This window comes from Ammodytes marinus (genome assembly GCF_949987685.1).
Source record: "Ammodytes marinus genome assembly, chromosome: 14".
Taxonomy (NCBI): Eukaryota; Metazoa; Chordata; class Actinopteri; order Uranoscopiformes; family Ammodytidae; genus Ammodytes; species Ammodytes marinus.
In genome coordinates, this window is record NC_137218.1 from 2,032,132 (window position 1) to 2,049,309 (window position 17,178).

Sequence of the window (17,178 nt, forward strand, 5' to 3'; positions counted from 1 at the left end):
TTCCCCAAATTCCTCAAAGTTCTGTCAACCATGACACAGAGGGCACATAAAAGAAATGTAAGCTTGCTGTGTTTGGTATCTTTTGTTTCAACAAAACTTCACCTACATTACCTGCCAGTTTTTATTTTCACTTTGATATATCATAATAATATATAGGAACATTATGTTACCAAAACCCCCCAAAAAATTGCCTAATATCTTCACATTTCATTCATATAGGCCTATATATAAAAAATGTAGGCCTAGGTAGACCTATAAAATAAAACATATACAGTATATGGAAATATAGGACATTTATGTAGCCTACAGTATAAAGTAAAGATTATTACTGTTTACTGTGTTACACGTTATGTAGGCTGGCTGCTGTGTGTGTACTGTGCTTCAGTCTGACAACAATGGCTTTATATAGCCTACATTATAGTCACACTTTGACTCTAAGGATGAACTGTCCTCCTCCTTCATGTCACAGAACAAGCTTATAGCTGCTTGTCTCATGTTCAAAGTAAAAAATGTTTCTAAAATGTTATCAGTAGCCTATCTTCAGAACTCTCAGTACCTCTCAATCTTCCTCCGTGTGTCTGTCACTTTCGTTTGCTAGCAGCCTCGTCTCTCTCGCATAGACGGACTCCCGCTCCCGCCCCCTGTCACTCTTCTTCTTCGACTCTTTTTTATTTTTTTTGGTGTAGCTTCATATGACTCCGCTAACCCCTCCTCCTCCCCTCCCTGGTAAATGTAGCCTGTTGAGCTGAGCAGGATCTAGGTTTCCAGCGTTATTTTCCGACCGTAAAATGACCATCGAATTCTCGTACTTTTGGCCCGTGAAAATAAAATACTTTTGCATTAACTTTAAACCATTGTATATCCGGTTATACTGGGTCTATTTGCATGAAACAAAGACTGACATATAGTCTCAAATCAGTACTTTCGACAGACGCTGTAGTTTTTATACTGTGTCGGCCTCGAACGGCATCGTCCATGATACCGCCGGTTTCAGGGGGTTAAGCACTTGCCCTGAGGTCATACAAGGGGCATTGCAGTACAGGTGCTTCTTTGGGTTGACCTTTGAGCAACAATCTAACTTTTTTTCAGCCACAGGGTCATAACAGTCACGCATGAGGTTAGATTTTTTTTAATCTAAAGGGGACACTTCCACTCTCATCTTTTGCCCGTCAGGTCACATCAGAGGGACATTTGAGCGGCTGTGTATTTGTGTTTCACCTAATATTTGCACAAATGTATTCAAACCAATATCAGACAAAGGGCTGTAGGCACACACGGGCCTCCCATTTGTTTACATAGAGGAGGTGCCCTTCTTTAATTTTTCGCCCCTGCCCCTAAAAGGGTCTGGGCAAGCCACTGTTACACATGTAAATGTAAATTAGTTGGCCTAATGTTGGCCTGTAGCAGTTATTTCGCCATCAGCTATACCTTATTCATTTTGCAAAACTAGTAGATTCCACGTTCAAGGAAAATATTTCAGTTAATTCAATATTGGTCAAAGTCTTGGAACAGCCCTTTTTTCAGTGTTAAATTGACAACAGACAGTTTTTAGGTTGTACTTTCCCGATGTCACCCTCACCCTCTCACTCTAACCCTAGTTCTGCCATGGCTCATCAAAAAAGAATTTTGGGTACAGAGATCAAATCAAAAGCACCAGGATTTTTTTTGTTACATTTAAAATGGCCTTTGATCTCAACATTCTATTCAAGCCAAATAGGCGTCCAATGAGGCTCAAGGTTTTGGGGAGTTCCTGTAAAATAACATTGCGATGAGCACACACACACACACACACACACATTCCTACCTTGCCAACAGTGGACTATCGGTCTACAATGACCAAGTGGGGACCTCTATTACCAAATATGTCAAAATTATTTAAATAACAGAGTTGTCAAAGGCCTTTATCAGGGAACCAAGAATGAGTTCCAAACTTTTAGCTTTTTTACAGCAATGGAAGTAAATGAAGCCTTGGTGATAACAATTTACCGTGGCAAAGCACTCCATTTTTAGTTATATGTAGTAATAGTTATATTCCCTAGAATCAAAATCAAATCAAATCAGTTTTATTTGTATCAACAGCCTCGGTCACCGGTGCCTAAACTTCTGGCATGCACAGGCTCTCTAGCCCCCCAGATTTTTTTTTTTTTTTTTTTAATAAATAAATAAATAATGCTTGTGTATGCTACCACACCCAGGGGCCCAAGTGCTCAGGGCGGCCTAAGCCAGAGATACTGATAGTAACTTTACATGTCGCATTGTCAAAGAGCTCTGTCACTCATGTCAATAACAAGGTCCAACAAGGAATAGCCTCAATATGAGGAAAGAAATCATCATGGGCCCCTCCACTAGTAGCTATCCACCCTTTATCTGTTGAAATGGGTCTCTCCATCATATAAGATGGGTCTGCAGACCAATCTACTGTTTCTGCTGTTGAAGAGTAAAGGACGCTGCTTGCATAAGAAACATCTGAAAAATAATGTTCCTTCTGCAGCTCAAGATTTCATGTAGCCTCTAAATGTTCCTCTCAAATATATATTTGAAAATTGGCATGACCCCATCCCCAGCAAACACCCTGATTAGATATCAAGGGATAAAAATTAATCATAAAAACCTCTGTTTGAGTTTGAGGCCTATAATTACTGGACGCTAAGATGGTGGTGGTCTAAGAGGGATGACTTGTCAACATGTGACATTGCAGCTAATGGCCACTACAGCACTGAATACATAAAATAGACTGATGTTTCCAGGTGGCTCATAGTGCAGCAGGTGACACTGACAAACACCCAACACCTCTGCAGCTGGAAATAATTTGTGTGTGAGTATAACTTTGCAATGTGGGCTTTATCTTTTTAAATGTTTTAACTCCTTTGCTTGAGAATTTTACAGAGTTAAATCTGCTCTTAAAATGCCAGTCAGAAGTTTTAGAACACTTTCTTCCCCCAGTGCAGGTACAGTTAGAGAAATACTTTCATTATTTAAGCTCTGAATTATTTCTAATTTGCTTTGCTGAAATATTATTTGAACTTACAGCTCACTTTTGTCTGTTTGCATTTGCAGAATCAATTATCATTTGTTGAAATTGATTTATAACATGTACCTGCCTTTTTCTACATCCATTTCTATGGAGTTGTTCATACCACAGACATGTATATCTGGTTATATCTAGGAAAAGCTGAATGTTTATGTTGTGTTTGATTGTACAGTCAGTGCTATCTCTAGAATACGATGTGGAGACATTACTTGTGACATTTAGGAAATTGTTGTTTTTTCTAGGGGAGATATAGAACTATGATCCAACAATGACTGGGATATTCACAAAATGGTTTCGTTCTTTTCAGGATGATGGAAAACTACACCTACAACAGCCTCACACTCCAACTGGAGGGGTTGAATGTCCCTGAACACTTTCTATACCCTGCATTTCTATTCTTCCTTTTCTCCTATCTGTTCATAATGGTTGCAAATGTGGGCATTATTGTTCTGATTTTCATTTACAAGAGCCTTCATCAGCCTATGTATCTCCTGTTTTGCAACCTGCCCTTTAATGATATCATTGGGAGCTCTCTCTTGTTGCCCCGTTTACTTTTAGACATGCTGCGTCCTCCCTCTGAGCGCCTTATCACTTATAATGATTGTGTGGCTCAAGCTTTTACTTCTCACATGTTTGGCACAGCTTCTCACACTGTGCTTATAATTATGGCGTTTGACAGATATGTGGCCATCTGCAATCCTCTGCGCTATGCTGCCATAATGACCAATAAGATGGTGATAAAGCTGACAGTTTCTGCCTGGGGAGCGGCCCTTGTTTTGGTCTCGATCCTTCTGGGTTTGACCATAAGACTAAACCGATGTAGAACTATGATCATGAATCCTTACTGTGACAATGCCTCGTTGTTTAAGCTTTCCTGTGAGAGTGTGTTAATTAACAATGTCTACGGCCTCACGTTCACTGTGGTGCTGTTCACAGCTTCTATAGGCAGCATTGTTCTCACCTATACCAATATTACAGTAGTCTGTCTGACCAGTAATAACAAGTCTTTGAACAGTAAAGCCTTGAAGACCTGCAGCACTCACCTCTTCATATATCTTATTATGCTGTTTAGTGGAATGACTGTAATTTTCCTGCATCGTTTCCCTGAACTCTCAAACTACAGGAAACTCTCTGCCATTCTGTTTTTCGTCATCCCCAGCAGCCTCAACCCAATAATTTATGGCCTGCAGTCAAAAGAGATACGAAAAGTCTTGTCAAAGTTGGTTGAGCCCAAGAAAATATTGCCATCATAATTGAGAAAATTAACACGTTTTATTTGTAAAATTAACAATAAAAATTATTTGAACTATGATACCTAACTGTATTCCAGGATCTAGTGGTGTTTGTTCCTTCTAAGTGCGAGTCATTATTTGTATCAATTCTGCAGAAATGTTATGCTCATAACAATGGGAATCCTTTTTTCTAATTGTGGTCATTAAAAACACATGCCAAGGTGTCACAGACACATCCACCAATTCTGAATTGTCAACATTTTATCACATTTGTGCATTGACTGTTAACCTCTTGAATGTCCTACTGTCAACTATTTTGGGTTTTTCCAAAAATGTGCACATCCCCACCAACAATAAAGCTACAACCGTTGAGTTTGCCCCTGTAATTGTATGCCCCTGTAAAGCACTTTGAATTGCCTTGTGTCTGTATTTTGCTCTATAAATAAACTTGCCTTGCTTTGCCGTAAGTGTTTTAAGTATATGTTTCATAAACTGATTTAAATCATAATTACACCCATGAAATAATATTACATATAAAAAATACTGGTATTGATAAAAATGAATTAATAATGGTTTAACTCAATAAAATTCCAAACAGCTCAAGGGGTTCACATATTTTCAAGCAGCACTGTATATACAATCTACGTTATATACACAAATTAATATAATCTATTTACAATTTATAGATTTAGGTTTCCTCATCATTGCAAATATGAGCATTATAGTTGTGCAGTAGAACTATGGAGTGAGTGAGTGGGGCCTTTTGCAACACCCCTCCCACCTTCTCCAAGAAGACCGAATACTCTGAGCAGTTGTTAGGTGCAATGACACAAACAACTCTCAGAGTTTTATGCCCACACCTGGGGCCTGTTTCAGGTAGCTGGTTTTGAGGCAACCCAGAGTTTGTTCGCTCTGAGTTAGTGGAAACTCTGGGTTTCCCGTTTCAGGTAGCAGGTTCAGCGCGACCGAGAGTCAGTTACTGCGGCAACATACGCCGTGGGTCTAACCTGCTGGATAGGTGGTTAGACCTACCCTGAGTTTGTTTTCACTTTACGCTGCAGCTCCGACTGAAGAAGGAGTGTCACTGTCACACGCATCCCTGTACAGTTTGAAGCAAAATCACTCCACAGAAATCTCCATCGGGATGTTTTTATCATTTCCTGATGATTTTACGTTTGACCGATCATTTATCTGATCAGTAGCCTTGTTCTCAGCCCTCGGTCCGTTCATATAGGCGGCCACCTTACACATCGTGACATGCTCTACATTCAGATTAATAAACCTATTTGTATTGTATGCTTTTTAACGTCTGTGCCACTGAACAGATTTATGTCAGGTGGATTCGTGTAACGCTGCGGCTGCACGCGATTGTTACTATTCACTTGTGCGATCCTAAAGTCACAGACGAGCCCTTTTATATTCATATTATAGCCTAATACGAATATAAAAATTACATAAATAATTATATAGGCTAATAATTTAAACTGTGATCACTTGAGGAAAATGGATCTGATAATAAATCAATCAGGCTCTTCAATGGAAACTGTCACCTTATGTGTCAGACGTTAATGTCTTTCACTCCCCATTTAAAAGAAGCGACAGTCTGTTTACTGCACAGTGGGCTATTAGGCTACAGCTTCCCAAATACAGCGAATATAAAACACTGTCAGAAATGCTGTGCCGCGCCAGCTTTATTACTTTACTGCTGATATGCGTAACTTTTTAAAATGGACTATGTACTATACATTTTTTCTGAATTGCCGAGGAGATTAGATCAGAGTTATGTGACAATATACCCGTTAATTCTTCTCCATAGGCTACCATAAACTCATTCGTTAATATTTCTAACTCCAGTGGGAGGAGCGGAGAAGTTTTTTTTTCTTTTTTTGAGAAGTGGAGAAGTGGGAGGATCACGCATTTGTTTCTTCTGTTTCCATGGTGAATCATGTTATCAGCGATCCATTGACGATGGCTTTTATGCACACGCTCCACCCAGAGTGAACACGCTCAGAGTTGATTAACCCAACGCTGATCCACTGTTCTAAAACCGAAAACCCAGAGTTGCTTATCAACCCTGCGCTCTGAGTTAACCAACTCAGAGCGTATGATTAAACCCAGAGTATGTAAAACCAGCTACCTGAAACAGGCCCCTGCCCTGTGACCCTGTTCCGAGCAGGGTAAATTATGTATGCTTGTTTACCATCATAAGGGGTTTTTGGATCATGTTGGTCTGGATTCTAATCTCCCACTTCTTCACCTTGGGAGACCTTACCGGGAGAATGAAGGTTTGCTGATGCACACGAGTCCTTTCACCACGACAAGGTCACAATTATTATCATAAGTGTATATAAAAATCAACAGTAAGAATTCCTTTAAATGTGGAATCGAATTGTCTGGCAAAATTATACAGGATGGGCAATTTGTAATAACTGCTAATGTATTTACATAAATTACATGATTTTTGCAACAAAGACTATAAAACAAAAACATAGAAACAACGTTAAGTGTACTGACATAGTCTTAGGCTAAAACTAAAATGAGTTAAGATTGAGTTATGTCTCTTTGTTGTTATTGGTGAAAAGATTCTGCATTCCATCTCTATTCGGCATGTGTTGAGACATTTAAAATTAATGAAGAAAATAATGTTAGAGAAGAAGATAGTGACACAAATATTATTCTCTTTCTTGATTACTTTCATTCATAGGGCAAAAGGTGGTTTACCGTTGCGATTGGTTGTCATAATTATTCTTAATGTTGCATCAGGTATAATCCACACTAGGGATGATGTAATTCCCTGAAGATTAAAATCCCCTTGATAAATAACATTGTGTTGAAGGCTGCTGGGCTTTACCAGCATGGAACAGGGAGAAACAAGATAGAGGATTCAGACTGGAACATGAGTTATTCAAAGCAAGTGTTTGTTCACAATCATGTGTTATACCACAGACAAGTATATCCGGTAATATCTGTGAAAGGCTGAAGGTTTCTGTTTTATTTCATTGTGCAATCAGTGCTGTCTCTAGAAAATATTCTCTGATACCTTGATGAAGATTGTTTTTTTTTTCAGGTCGATGGAAAACTACACCTACAACAGCTTCACCCTCCAGCTGGAGGGGTTAAATGTCTCTGAAAACTTTGTCTATCCTTTGTTTCTCTTCTTCCTTTTCTCCTACCTGTTTATATTGTTTGTAAATGTGGGCATTTTTGTTCTGGTTTTCATTGACAAGAGCCTTCATCAACCTATGTATCTCTTGTTTTGCAACCTGCTCTTTAACGATATCCTTGGGATCTCCATCTTGTTGCCCCGTTTGCTTTTAGACATGATGCGTCCCCCCTCTGAGCGCCTCATCAATTTTTATGAATGTGTGGTCCAAGCTTTTATCACTCACATGTTTGGCACATGTTCCCACACTGTGCTCATGATTATGGCGTTTGACAGATTTGTGGCCATCTGCAATCCTCTGCGCTATGCTGCCATAATGACCAACAAGATGGTTATAAAGCTGACGGCTTCTGCTTGGGGAGCGGCTCTTGTTTTGGTCTGGATTCTTTTAGGTTTGACCTTAAGACAAAACCGATGTAGAACTATCATCTCGAGTGCTTACTGTGACAATGCTGCTTTGTTTAAGCTTTCCTGTGAGAGTTCGTTCATTACCAATGTCTACGGCCTCACTTTCACAGTGGTGCTGTTTACAGCTTCTATAGGCAGCATTGTTATCACCTATACTAAGATTACAGTACTCTGTCTGACCAGTAATAGCAAGTCTTTGAACAGTAAAGCCTTGAAGACCTGCAGCACTCACCTGATTGTTTATCTGATCATGTTTTTAAGTGGATTGATTGTCATCATCCTGCATCGTTTCCCTCAGTACTCAGACTATAGAAAACTGTGTGCCATTATGATGGTTATAATCCCTGGAAGCCTCAACCCCATTATTTATGGTGTACAGTCAAAAGAGATACAAAAGTTCTTATTTAAAATATTTAACTCCAAAAATTGTTGGCCATCGTTTAAAAAAATAAATGTTAAAGGTACTTAAACTTGGATTTATATATAAACAAAAGTTGACAGCAAAAGGTGTTTTGATTTTGTGACCTACAGGTAGAAGTCAAAAGTTCAACAAGCAGAACATATACAGTATTAGGACAGTGAAAAGCTTTGTTGATAAAAAAAAGTGGAACAGAGCCCATGGCAGCCACAAACATGACTCTGGATATTTATTTTTGCCTTCCTGATCCTTGATTCAGTGATTGAATAAGAACTGACTTGTGTGTGTCTTGACTACTTTTTGTTCTTGTTTGTGTTTTAATTTATTTAATTTATTAACGGTGTAGGGAATGCATTTTCACAATGGATCAATTTCCAGAAATATGTTGGAAGGCTTTGGGGGGGATGTATCGATGTAAAAACACATTTTGATGATCACACACACACATACATTCTTACCTAACCAACAGTGGACTATCGGTTTACAGTGACCAAGTGTGGATCTCTATTTCTGGTCAATAAAAAAAGCTTTTCATTAACAAAAACTAAAATGAGAAATAACTGTTTATCTGAACTCGTTCACGTTAAAGTTAAAGAACATGTCAGGACACTATCTTGCTGCCCCGTTTCACAGACATATCCTCCAATTCTGAAGCGTCAACATTTTGTCACATTTATGCATTGACTGTCAACCTCTTTAAAGTCGATGTTCCAGTCCTACTGTCAACTACTTTGGGTTTTTCAACAATGTGCACATCCCCACCAACACTAAAGCTACCACGGTGAGTTTGCCCCTGTAATTGTATGCCCCTGTGAAGCACTTTGAATTGCCTTGTGTCTGAATTGTGCTTTATAAATAACATTGCCTTGCTCTGCCTTAAGTATTTAGTTTCATAAGCTGATATAAAATCCTAATTACACCTATAAAATAAGTGTCAGTGGTGACAAGAAATAAAAAGCTGTTTGTAAGGCCCAATCCCTGCTAATGGACATAGGTGTGCTATTGTTATTTTGACATGTTAAAATGTTAAGACATCGACATTTTACAAATATATGTTCACATGTTCAAATATCATTTTGACAAACTGATTTACATATATCTATTTATAATCCAATAATTATTCTTGTTAATTAGAATAACGATTCAAGATAGCACCAATTGAATTTCCACATTATAAAAAAGGATTAGGACGAGAAGTTATATATAAATGTTATATGCTATATCAGATAGGAATTACATTTATGACATGTCCAACATAACAACAAACTATTTTGGATTAATATTCAACAATTTTTCCATCAGCTAAACTGGTACCGAAATGTATTTTGCAGAGAGATAAATTGATATGGCTCAATGGAATAGTTTTGCCGTTGAACAGGTATATAATCAGAGGGAGTTCACCCCGATATCATAAACAATTAGAAGTCTTGTCCTTGCTTGATTTCCAAAATTTAAAAATCTGGCAATGGCAGACTGTCTTCTCAGTATTCCTTCTTTAATCTTTGTTTGTTGCCGATAACATAAAAATTCTTAGATTCATGTCAGATACTTTATCTAATTGACCATATTCATTTGGGATATGTTGCCGAAAAAAACATGTTAAGAGTCGTTGCCCGAATGGATAAATGTTGTTTTTATGCTAGTCATCCAAAATACCAACACAATTTCCATATTAATTTTGGGTACACTGTATGCCCTGTCACGGGCATTACGGTCTATGAATGCAGAGCCCCTGTCTGTCCCCAGAGTCAAGAAGGGCCTTCTCCTATTGAGCTCCTTCATTATGGAACACACTCCCGGACGTTGTGCGGTTGCAGCAGGTGGCGGGGCTTGGCTGGGTGGGCTGTGTTTGGTTAGTGGGGTGGGGCATGTGGGTGGCGGTGTGCCTGCCGCTGTCCCTCGTGTGCTTGGGGCTGGGGATGGCCGGGGGTGTGGCGTCGTCAGGCGGTGTTCGCAGGCGTCTACTGTGGCAGCGTGCTATTGCTCTCTAGACCGTCGGGGGGGGGGGGGGGGGGGCATCGGGTGCTGATTGTGTCGTTGGTGCTCTGATGGGTGGTGGGTGATGTTTTTAACTTTGCTTTTGATCACTGTGGGATAATTGCGAATTCATCGTCTCGAAGCGGTTAAAGTAACCTTTGCAACTTGCGTTTTAACAGTTTTTAACTGTTTTTAATTGTTTTAATGATCTTTTAATCATCTTTCCCTGTTCCCTGCCTGGTGGTCCGCTCTGAGTCGTCGCTGTGGGCTTCTGTGTTGGGGTCTGGGCGTGCCGGTGGCTGCGGCGGATGCATTGTGCCCTTTTGCCTGTTGCCTCTGGTTTTGCTTTGTTGGCCGGGCGCATCCGGACCAGCGGGTCGGTCGGGCCGCTGTGTTTCGGGGGGGGGGGGGATATTACTGTTCTTTTTGGTTCGCTCATTGGTTTTGTCTGTCCTCTTCTAGTTTTCCCTGGTGGAGATGAGACGGTGAGGATCTGGTTCCCCCTCAGCATCTGAAGTCCTCCTGCATCCACACTATTTTAATTTTTATATATATTATGTTATACTGTTTGTTATATTGTACGCAATGTGAAGCCCACTGAGGCAAATGTAAATTTGTGATTCTCGGCTATACAAATAAAACTGATTTGAATTTATTTGATTTGTGTAGGACACAGATAGTACGTATATTTTTGGAACATTTTGCCTCATATAACCATTACAGGATATGCACCCATATTACCATTTCCGAAAAATATGATCCGTGGTCCAAAATCCCATAATAATTTAAGATATGTTGATCAAATAAACATTTATGCTGCGCAAAGTAGCATACTAGTTCAGACCAGAGAAGCAACATGGCATCACCCTCCCCATTAATACTCTGGACAGAACTGATGAATATTATTCACAAACTAATATTTCTTAAATTGGCATTTCTACATTAAAGGAAATGCTCTAAATTACAGTATTCGATTCTATGATGTATTATGCATTATACCACATTTTAAATGTTATGCACATTACATCTCTTTGCTCTAATGTATTTTTTATGTCTTAGATTGTCTTGGGTGTTACTCTTTCATCTTTTTTTGTGAGTTGGAGATGAATTGGATTTGTTGTACATATGTTTAATAAACAGAATACTTGAACTCAAGGTGCAAAAAATGGAATGTCAGTAAAATAAGTCAATTTAAAGTGAGCACTATTACACGTAATTAGAAAAGCATTTTAAAAAAAGCTAAAAAAAATTGCACTATTGGACATTGTCAGGATGATAGATTATTCCTAAATATGTTCTTCAATTGACCAACCAAGTATATTTACACTTTGATTTCAGTTGATGGGCATTCTAAAATAATGTCAGGACACACAGGAAAAAAATCAGGCCTTGTGTCACAGTACTACAACTAATAAAGCATTTTATTTATGGGTGCCTTTCTGGCCACTCAAGGACACCTTACACGTACAACAGTCAAACAGAGCAAACATTAATACAACAATAAAAACAATGACAGACTAATAGAATAATGATAAAATACCAAGAATTACACAAGAGTATGCCAGTTTGAAGGGGGGGGGGGGTAGGCCAGTGTAGTGGATTGATTGTGGTAGAGAGTTCCAGAGACTGGGAGACAATGGAAACTGTAAAACAACACAAACTAAAAACATAATATATGTGATATCCCATAGAAACTATACTAAACCTTGAGATATACAGAAGAATTATCATATAAACTATTTAGATTCACCAAGAAAGGCATGCAAATTTGAAGGATAAATTGTGATTTATTTTTCTGATAAATTGATTCAAAATACAACATTCAACTTTGTTGAGTGAAAGAAAGAAAAATTCTGAACAAAGACGTATAAGGAACTTCATCATTTCAAATTAAACAAGTTTATGAGTCTGTCAATGTTTGGTACACAATCCCTCAAGCAATTCTCAACTCAAAACAATAACAGGGCTGCCTGTGTGGAGTTTCCTTTTGAGAAATTATATGATTACACATGAGTGTTGTAGAACATAAAAATTTCACATCATTGTTTTTAGAACATAACTTACTTATTACCGAGATGTTAAGCATATGTTTACGATACAACAGCGTCAAATTTAACTTTACAATTATGGAAAGGTTTTTATGGATTTAAAAGATTTTGAAAGGAACTTTCGTATCTCTTTTGACTGCAAGCCATAAATAATAGGGTTGAGGCTGCCGGGGACAATATGGAACAAAACGCTGCAGAGTTTTCTGTAGAAAGAGTATTGTGGAAAGCGATGAAGAGCAATATTAGCTATTCCAAAAAACACCATGATCAGAAACACCAACAGGTGAGTGCTGCAGGTCTTCAAGGCTTTACTGTTCAAAGACTTGCTATTACTGGTCAGACAGAGTACTGTAATCTTGGTATATGTGAGAACAATGCTGCCTATAGAAGCTGTGAACAGCACCACAGTGAAAGTGAGGCCGTAGATATTGTTAATGACCACACTCTCACAGGAGAGCTTGAACAATGAGGCATTTTCACAGTAAGGACTGAAGATCATAGTTCTACATCGGTTTAGTCTTATGGTCAAACCCAGAAGGATCGAGACCAAAACAAAGGCCGCTCCCCAGGCAGAAGCCGTCAACTTTATAACCATCTTATTAGTCATTATGGCAGCATAGCGCAGAGGATTGCAGATGGCCACATATCTGTCAAACGCCATAATCATGAGCACAGTGTTAGAGCATGTTCCAAACATGTGAGACGTAAAAGCTTGACCAACACATTCATAATAATTGATGAGGCGCTCAGAGGGGGGACGCATCATGTCTATGAGCAAACGTGGCACCAAAAGAGAATTCCCAAGTATATCATTAAAGGGCAGGTTGCAAAAAAGGAGATACATAGGCTGATGAAGGCTCTTGTCAATAAAAATCAGAACAGTAATTCCTACATTTGCAACCATTATAAACATGTAGGAGAAAAGGAAAAAGAGAAATGTAGGGTATAAAAAGTTTTCAGAGACATTTAACCCCTCCAGTTGGAGTGTGAAGCTGTTGTAGGTGTAGTTTTCCATCAACCTGAAAGAATAAAAGTATGTTGTTAATGCCACGTATGATGTTATCTCCCCTAGAAAAGAAACAATTTGTTATAGAAAGCATTCATTACTTTGATCGTCTCAAACAGCCTTCTCTTTGCTGATCTCCCTCGTCCACCAGCTCAAAACAAGGTCTCCTCTGCTGTCTTATACACATAACTTTCTCTTGTGGGATACAAAAAGTCATTACCCCAGACGGAATTGTGATGTAACATGAAGCAATGCCACTGTCAACAAGCTCCAACATACACCTTTTAGTTCATAGAGAAAAAGTAAATGTTTGTTGCTGTTAAACTCCTACGGGGCACTAGTTGTGTAGTGGTTACAGCACTCCCTTTCCCAAAACTAGTATGCCACTTTGGGCAGCGTAAATGTTTATTTGATCGAAATATCTTAAATTATTATGGCATTTTGGATTATGGGTCAGATGTTCGGAAATGTTATTATGTGTGAATATCCTGAAAGGGTTATATGGGCAATATATTCCAAAAATATATGTCATTTCTCTGTCCTACCCGAAATGAATGTGGTAATTTGGTTGACATTATTGGAAAATTGTATTTTGTCCATTTGGACAACGTGTCGTTTTTCCTGCAACATATCCTAGATGAATATGGTCAATTTGACAAAGATCAGACATGAATCTTTTTTTATTTTTTATTCTTTATAAAGAAGCTCAGTTGGTCAATATCTGACATGAATGTAATATTTTTAATGATATCGGCAACAAACAAATTTAAGAATGAATACTGAGACAAACTAGGTGACCCGAGAATGTCAATATATTCCTGAAGTCTGGAAACTGCACCTCCCATCTTCTCGCGGTAGCGGACGAGCAGGAAAACATTGTCTGTTGCATCATACCTATTTGGCTTGTTGCTTGTTAGCCTGGCACTGCCCGCCTACCTACTTCTGCTCAATTTTCATTTCCCTTCAGTAGTCAGTCTGGGTCCGCGGTATATTCGCGGGTTTTCTCTTTTACCGGTCCAATCAATGAACAGAGGGAGTGGCTGAGAACAATGACGTTGAGGTTGTGTATTAGTTTCAGTTGTAGTCAGAAGCCAGTGCATGACATAACGTTATGCGATTGGTTGGCAGATCCAGAGTGGGACAGGGTGGATCCAATAGTTTTAAACTTCAACAGACACCCGCCTTCAAGTGAGTTAACGTTTGTCAATTGAGCGATTCCAGACCTTCTGTACAAATGAAATGAAGTACAATGGTCAGGTAGAACCAGGCTAGTTGTTTGTAGCCTTGTAACACAAGGGTTGGTCTATCGGTACGTTCCACGTTGTCCACCAGAGGCTGTGACTTGCTATGTGTTTTGATTTTGGCTGCGGTAAAGGGTGAGTAAAGTGTGTAGCCTTTGGCTAGCGCGGCAGCTAACCTCACCTTTCCACCTTTGCTTGAATTGCACGCCAGTCGGCGACTTAGTTTTTCACCGTCACTGTGTTATTCTAGCGGTGTCGCACTGTTGCACGGCTGCTCTCGCTTAAGCCCACTTGCGTTCTATAATTTACTCACCAATGGGCGGCTTAGGTTTTCCTAAAGTCGACGTCGATGTGTTATTTTAGAGGTGTCGCATCGTTGCACATGGCCCTGGCTGTCACTCAAGAGACCGCGCCCCTAATTATTCAGACATTTTACCTCAAAAAGAAGAAAAACTAGCCTGCTGGAAAACAATTCACCCCCCTCAGTGTTGTCATGGAGATATGACCTAGACTTACAAACTAGAATGTTTTTTTCCTTAAATTGCATCGTTTTGAAACGCAGAGTTACGTATGTAACTCCGGTTCTATGAATCCTGGATGACCGCCAGAGGCGGTGCATTAAGCACTGGATATATCCCATCTAGCGCATGCGCAGTTCGAGTACCAATATCAAAATAGTCACCTGTGACCCTCGTGACACCGGAAGGGCTATATAGCCCGGTGTCTACAGAGGATCTGTTCCCAGAATCTTCTCGCGAACCACGAGACTTCTGAGTGACCTGTTACTCTGGCGGTCATCCAGGATTCATAGAACCGGAGTTACATACGTAACTCTGCGTTCTATTTCATCCTTACTGACCGCCAGAGGCGGTGCATTAAGCACTGGATGGCCAATACCAACAACGTCACGAAGAATCCAAGCAATCAGCTCACTGGTTGGAGACAGCAGAGCTTGGCATAGGACCACCCCCATTGGATGGGGAATGGCAACGTTGAAAACCTGGAAAATGTGCTAGGCGATGCCTTGGCACAGATGGTCCTCAGGGGCAGCCCTCTCAGGGCAGCCCATGATGCTGAGACACTCCTGGTTGAATGGATGGCGGGGGGCGTCCACTGGTCCCATGGACATGTGCAATGGTATGAACAATCCAGTGGGACAGCCCCTGCTTTGTTTAGAGCCTGACCCTTGTTAGGGCCACAATAGCAAACAAAGAGCTGCTCCAACTGACGAATACAGGTGGTAGCAGAAATATAAGCCCAAAGAGCCCGCATCGGGCACAGCAGCTCAGACCTGCCCTCCTCAGCTGGGTGGGCGGGGCAAGCGTGCCAGCTGGATGTGCTGGCTAAGGTGGCTGCGTGGAAGCGACTTCGCGGGAACGCAGCCTTCGGCCACAGGGTGATACATGAGCCAGAGTTACACCTCCGGCATGTACCGTTCCCAGATAGGCTAGGCTAGGCTAGGCAAGGCAAGGCTAGGCTAGGCTAGCAAGGCAAGGCAAGGCAAGGCAAGGCAAGGCAAGGCAAGGCAAGGCAAGGCAAGGCAAGGCAAGGCAAGGCAAGGCTATTTATATAGCACAATTCAAACACAAGGCCACTCAAAGTGCTTGCAGATAGGGCATGCAACTCCCTGACCTGCTTTGCAGGGGCTAAGGTGAGTGAAATTGCATCCCTCATGGACAGCCACCTCGACCTCCTCTGGAACGAAGGCTTAGAGGGAGGTAACAAGGGCTCCAGGACCAGCGGGAGGTCCCATGCCAGAGCCCTCGGGGCCCTAGCGGGACGCAGCCTCAAAGCCCCTCAATGAAAGAGAGACCCTAACCTGTGGCATCCTACCGTGGCACCATCAACCCCCTCGTGTAGGGGAGCAGATAATAGCCACCTCAACTCCCAAGGTGGAGTGAGAGCAGCTACTATCCAGGAGGGGCTGCAGAACTCCAGAACAGGGGACACAGCGCACTGGGTCCACAGCTCTAGCTGCACACCAATTGGAGAACAGTTTCCACCTGTTCCCAAACTGCCTCCTGGTTGATGCTGCCCTGGCATTCAGGACAGTAACCCTGAAGGTGCAATCACTCAGCAGTGAGTCGGGCCCTGTAGTGGCCAAGCCCAGAGCTAAAGGCGACATGGGTCAGGATGCCAGATCTGACCCCCCAGCTGTGACAGGAGGTCCCTCCTGTCAGTGGGGTGCCCAGGCGAGCTGCAGCACAGCCTGAGCAGCAGACCAACACGGCAGTGTTACCGGGAGAGCACTGTCTTCACCGGTAAGTGACTGAATGGAAAAGCACCCTTCCCTTTTCTTTTTAAAAGAAAGAGTTACCAAACAAATGTGGTAACCTAGAACACAGCTTAGCTGCTTCTATCCACAAACAAAAAAGCTATAATTAGCAGCTACGAATGCTGGAGGGGAGCTGAGGTGCTGCCTCAACAACAAAGTAGCTTAGCACTGTACTGAGTGGAACACATAGCAGTGTTACCAGGAGAGGGCGCGAGACCGCTGCCTTCACCAGTAAGTGACTGAATGGAAGAAAATAGATTCAGTGTGAACCCTGCTGCTAATTACCAATACAGACGGTGGCTCTAACAGTTGAGAGACAAGCGTCTGTTGTGACCATCTCCCGGCGGAATGGAATGGCGCCCATGGGCACGCCCGCCGA

At 41.0% G+C, this 17,178-nt stretch overlaps 3 protein-coding genes across 3 annotated transcripts; 2 read left to right on the plus strand and 1 right to left on the minus strand.

Annotated features, from left to right (window-relative positions):
- Positions 1 to 3,339: 3,339 nt before the first annotated feature.
- LOC307260704 (olfactory receptor 8G17-like) lies at positions 3,340 to 4,284 on the plus strand (the record flags this gene model as incomplete). Its single annotated transcript, XM_080040997.1, has 1 exon — positions 3,340 to 4,284. One exon carries the CDS (start codon positions 3,340 to 3,342, stop codon positions 4,282 to 4,284), a length of 945 nt encoding a protein of 314 aa, XP_079897123.1.
- A 3,023-nt stretch (positions 4,285 to 7,307) lies between these two features.
- LOC307260580 (olfactory receptor 52K1-like) lies at positions 7,308 to 10,744 on the plus strand (the record flags this gene model as incomplete). The annotated part of the gene is made up of 2 exons (XM_080040853.1): positions 7,308 to 8,262; positions 10,692 to 10,744. 2 exons carry the CDS (start codon positions 7,308 to 7,310, stop codon positions 10,742 to 10,744), a joined length of 1,008 nt encoding a protein of 335 aa, XP_079896979.1.
- A 1,609-nt stretch (positions 10,745 to 12,353) lies between these two features.
- LOC307260581 (olfactory receptor 52N5-like) lies at positions 12,354 to 13,298 on the minus strand (the record flags this gene model as incomplete). Its single annotated transcript, XM_080040854.1, has 1 exon — positions 12,354 to 13,298. Exon 1 carries the CDS (start codon positions 13,290 to 13,292, stop codon positions 12,354 to 12,356), a length of 939 nt encoding a protein of 312 aa, XP_079896980.1. The 5' UTR covers positions 13,293 to 13,298.
- Between the last annotated feature and the right edge of the window lie 3,880 nt (positions 13,299 to 17,178).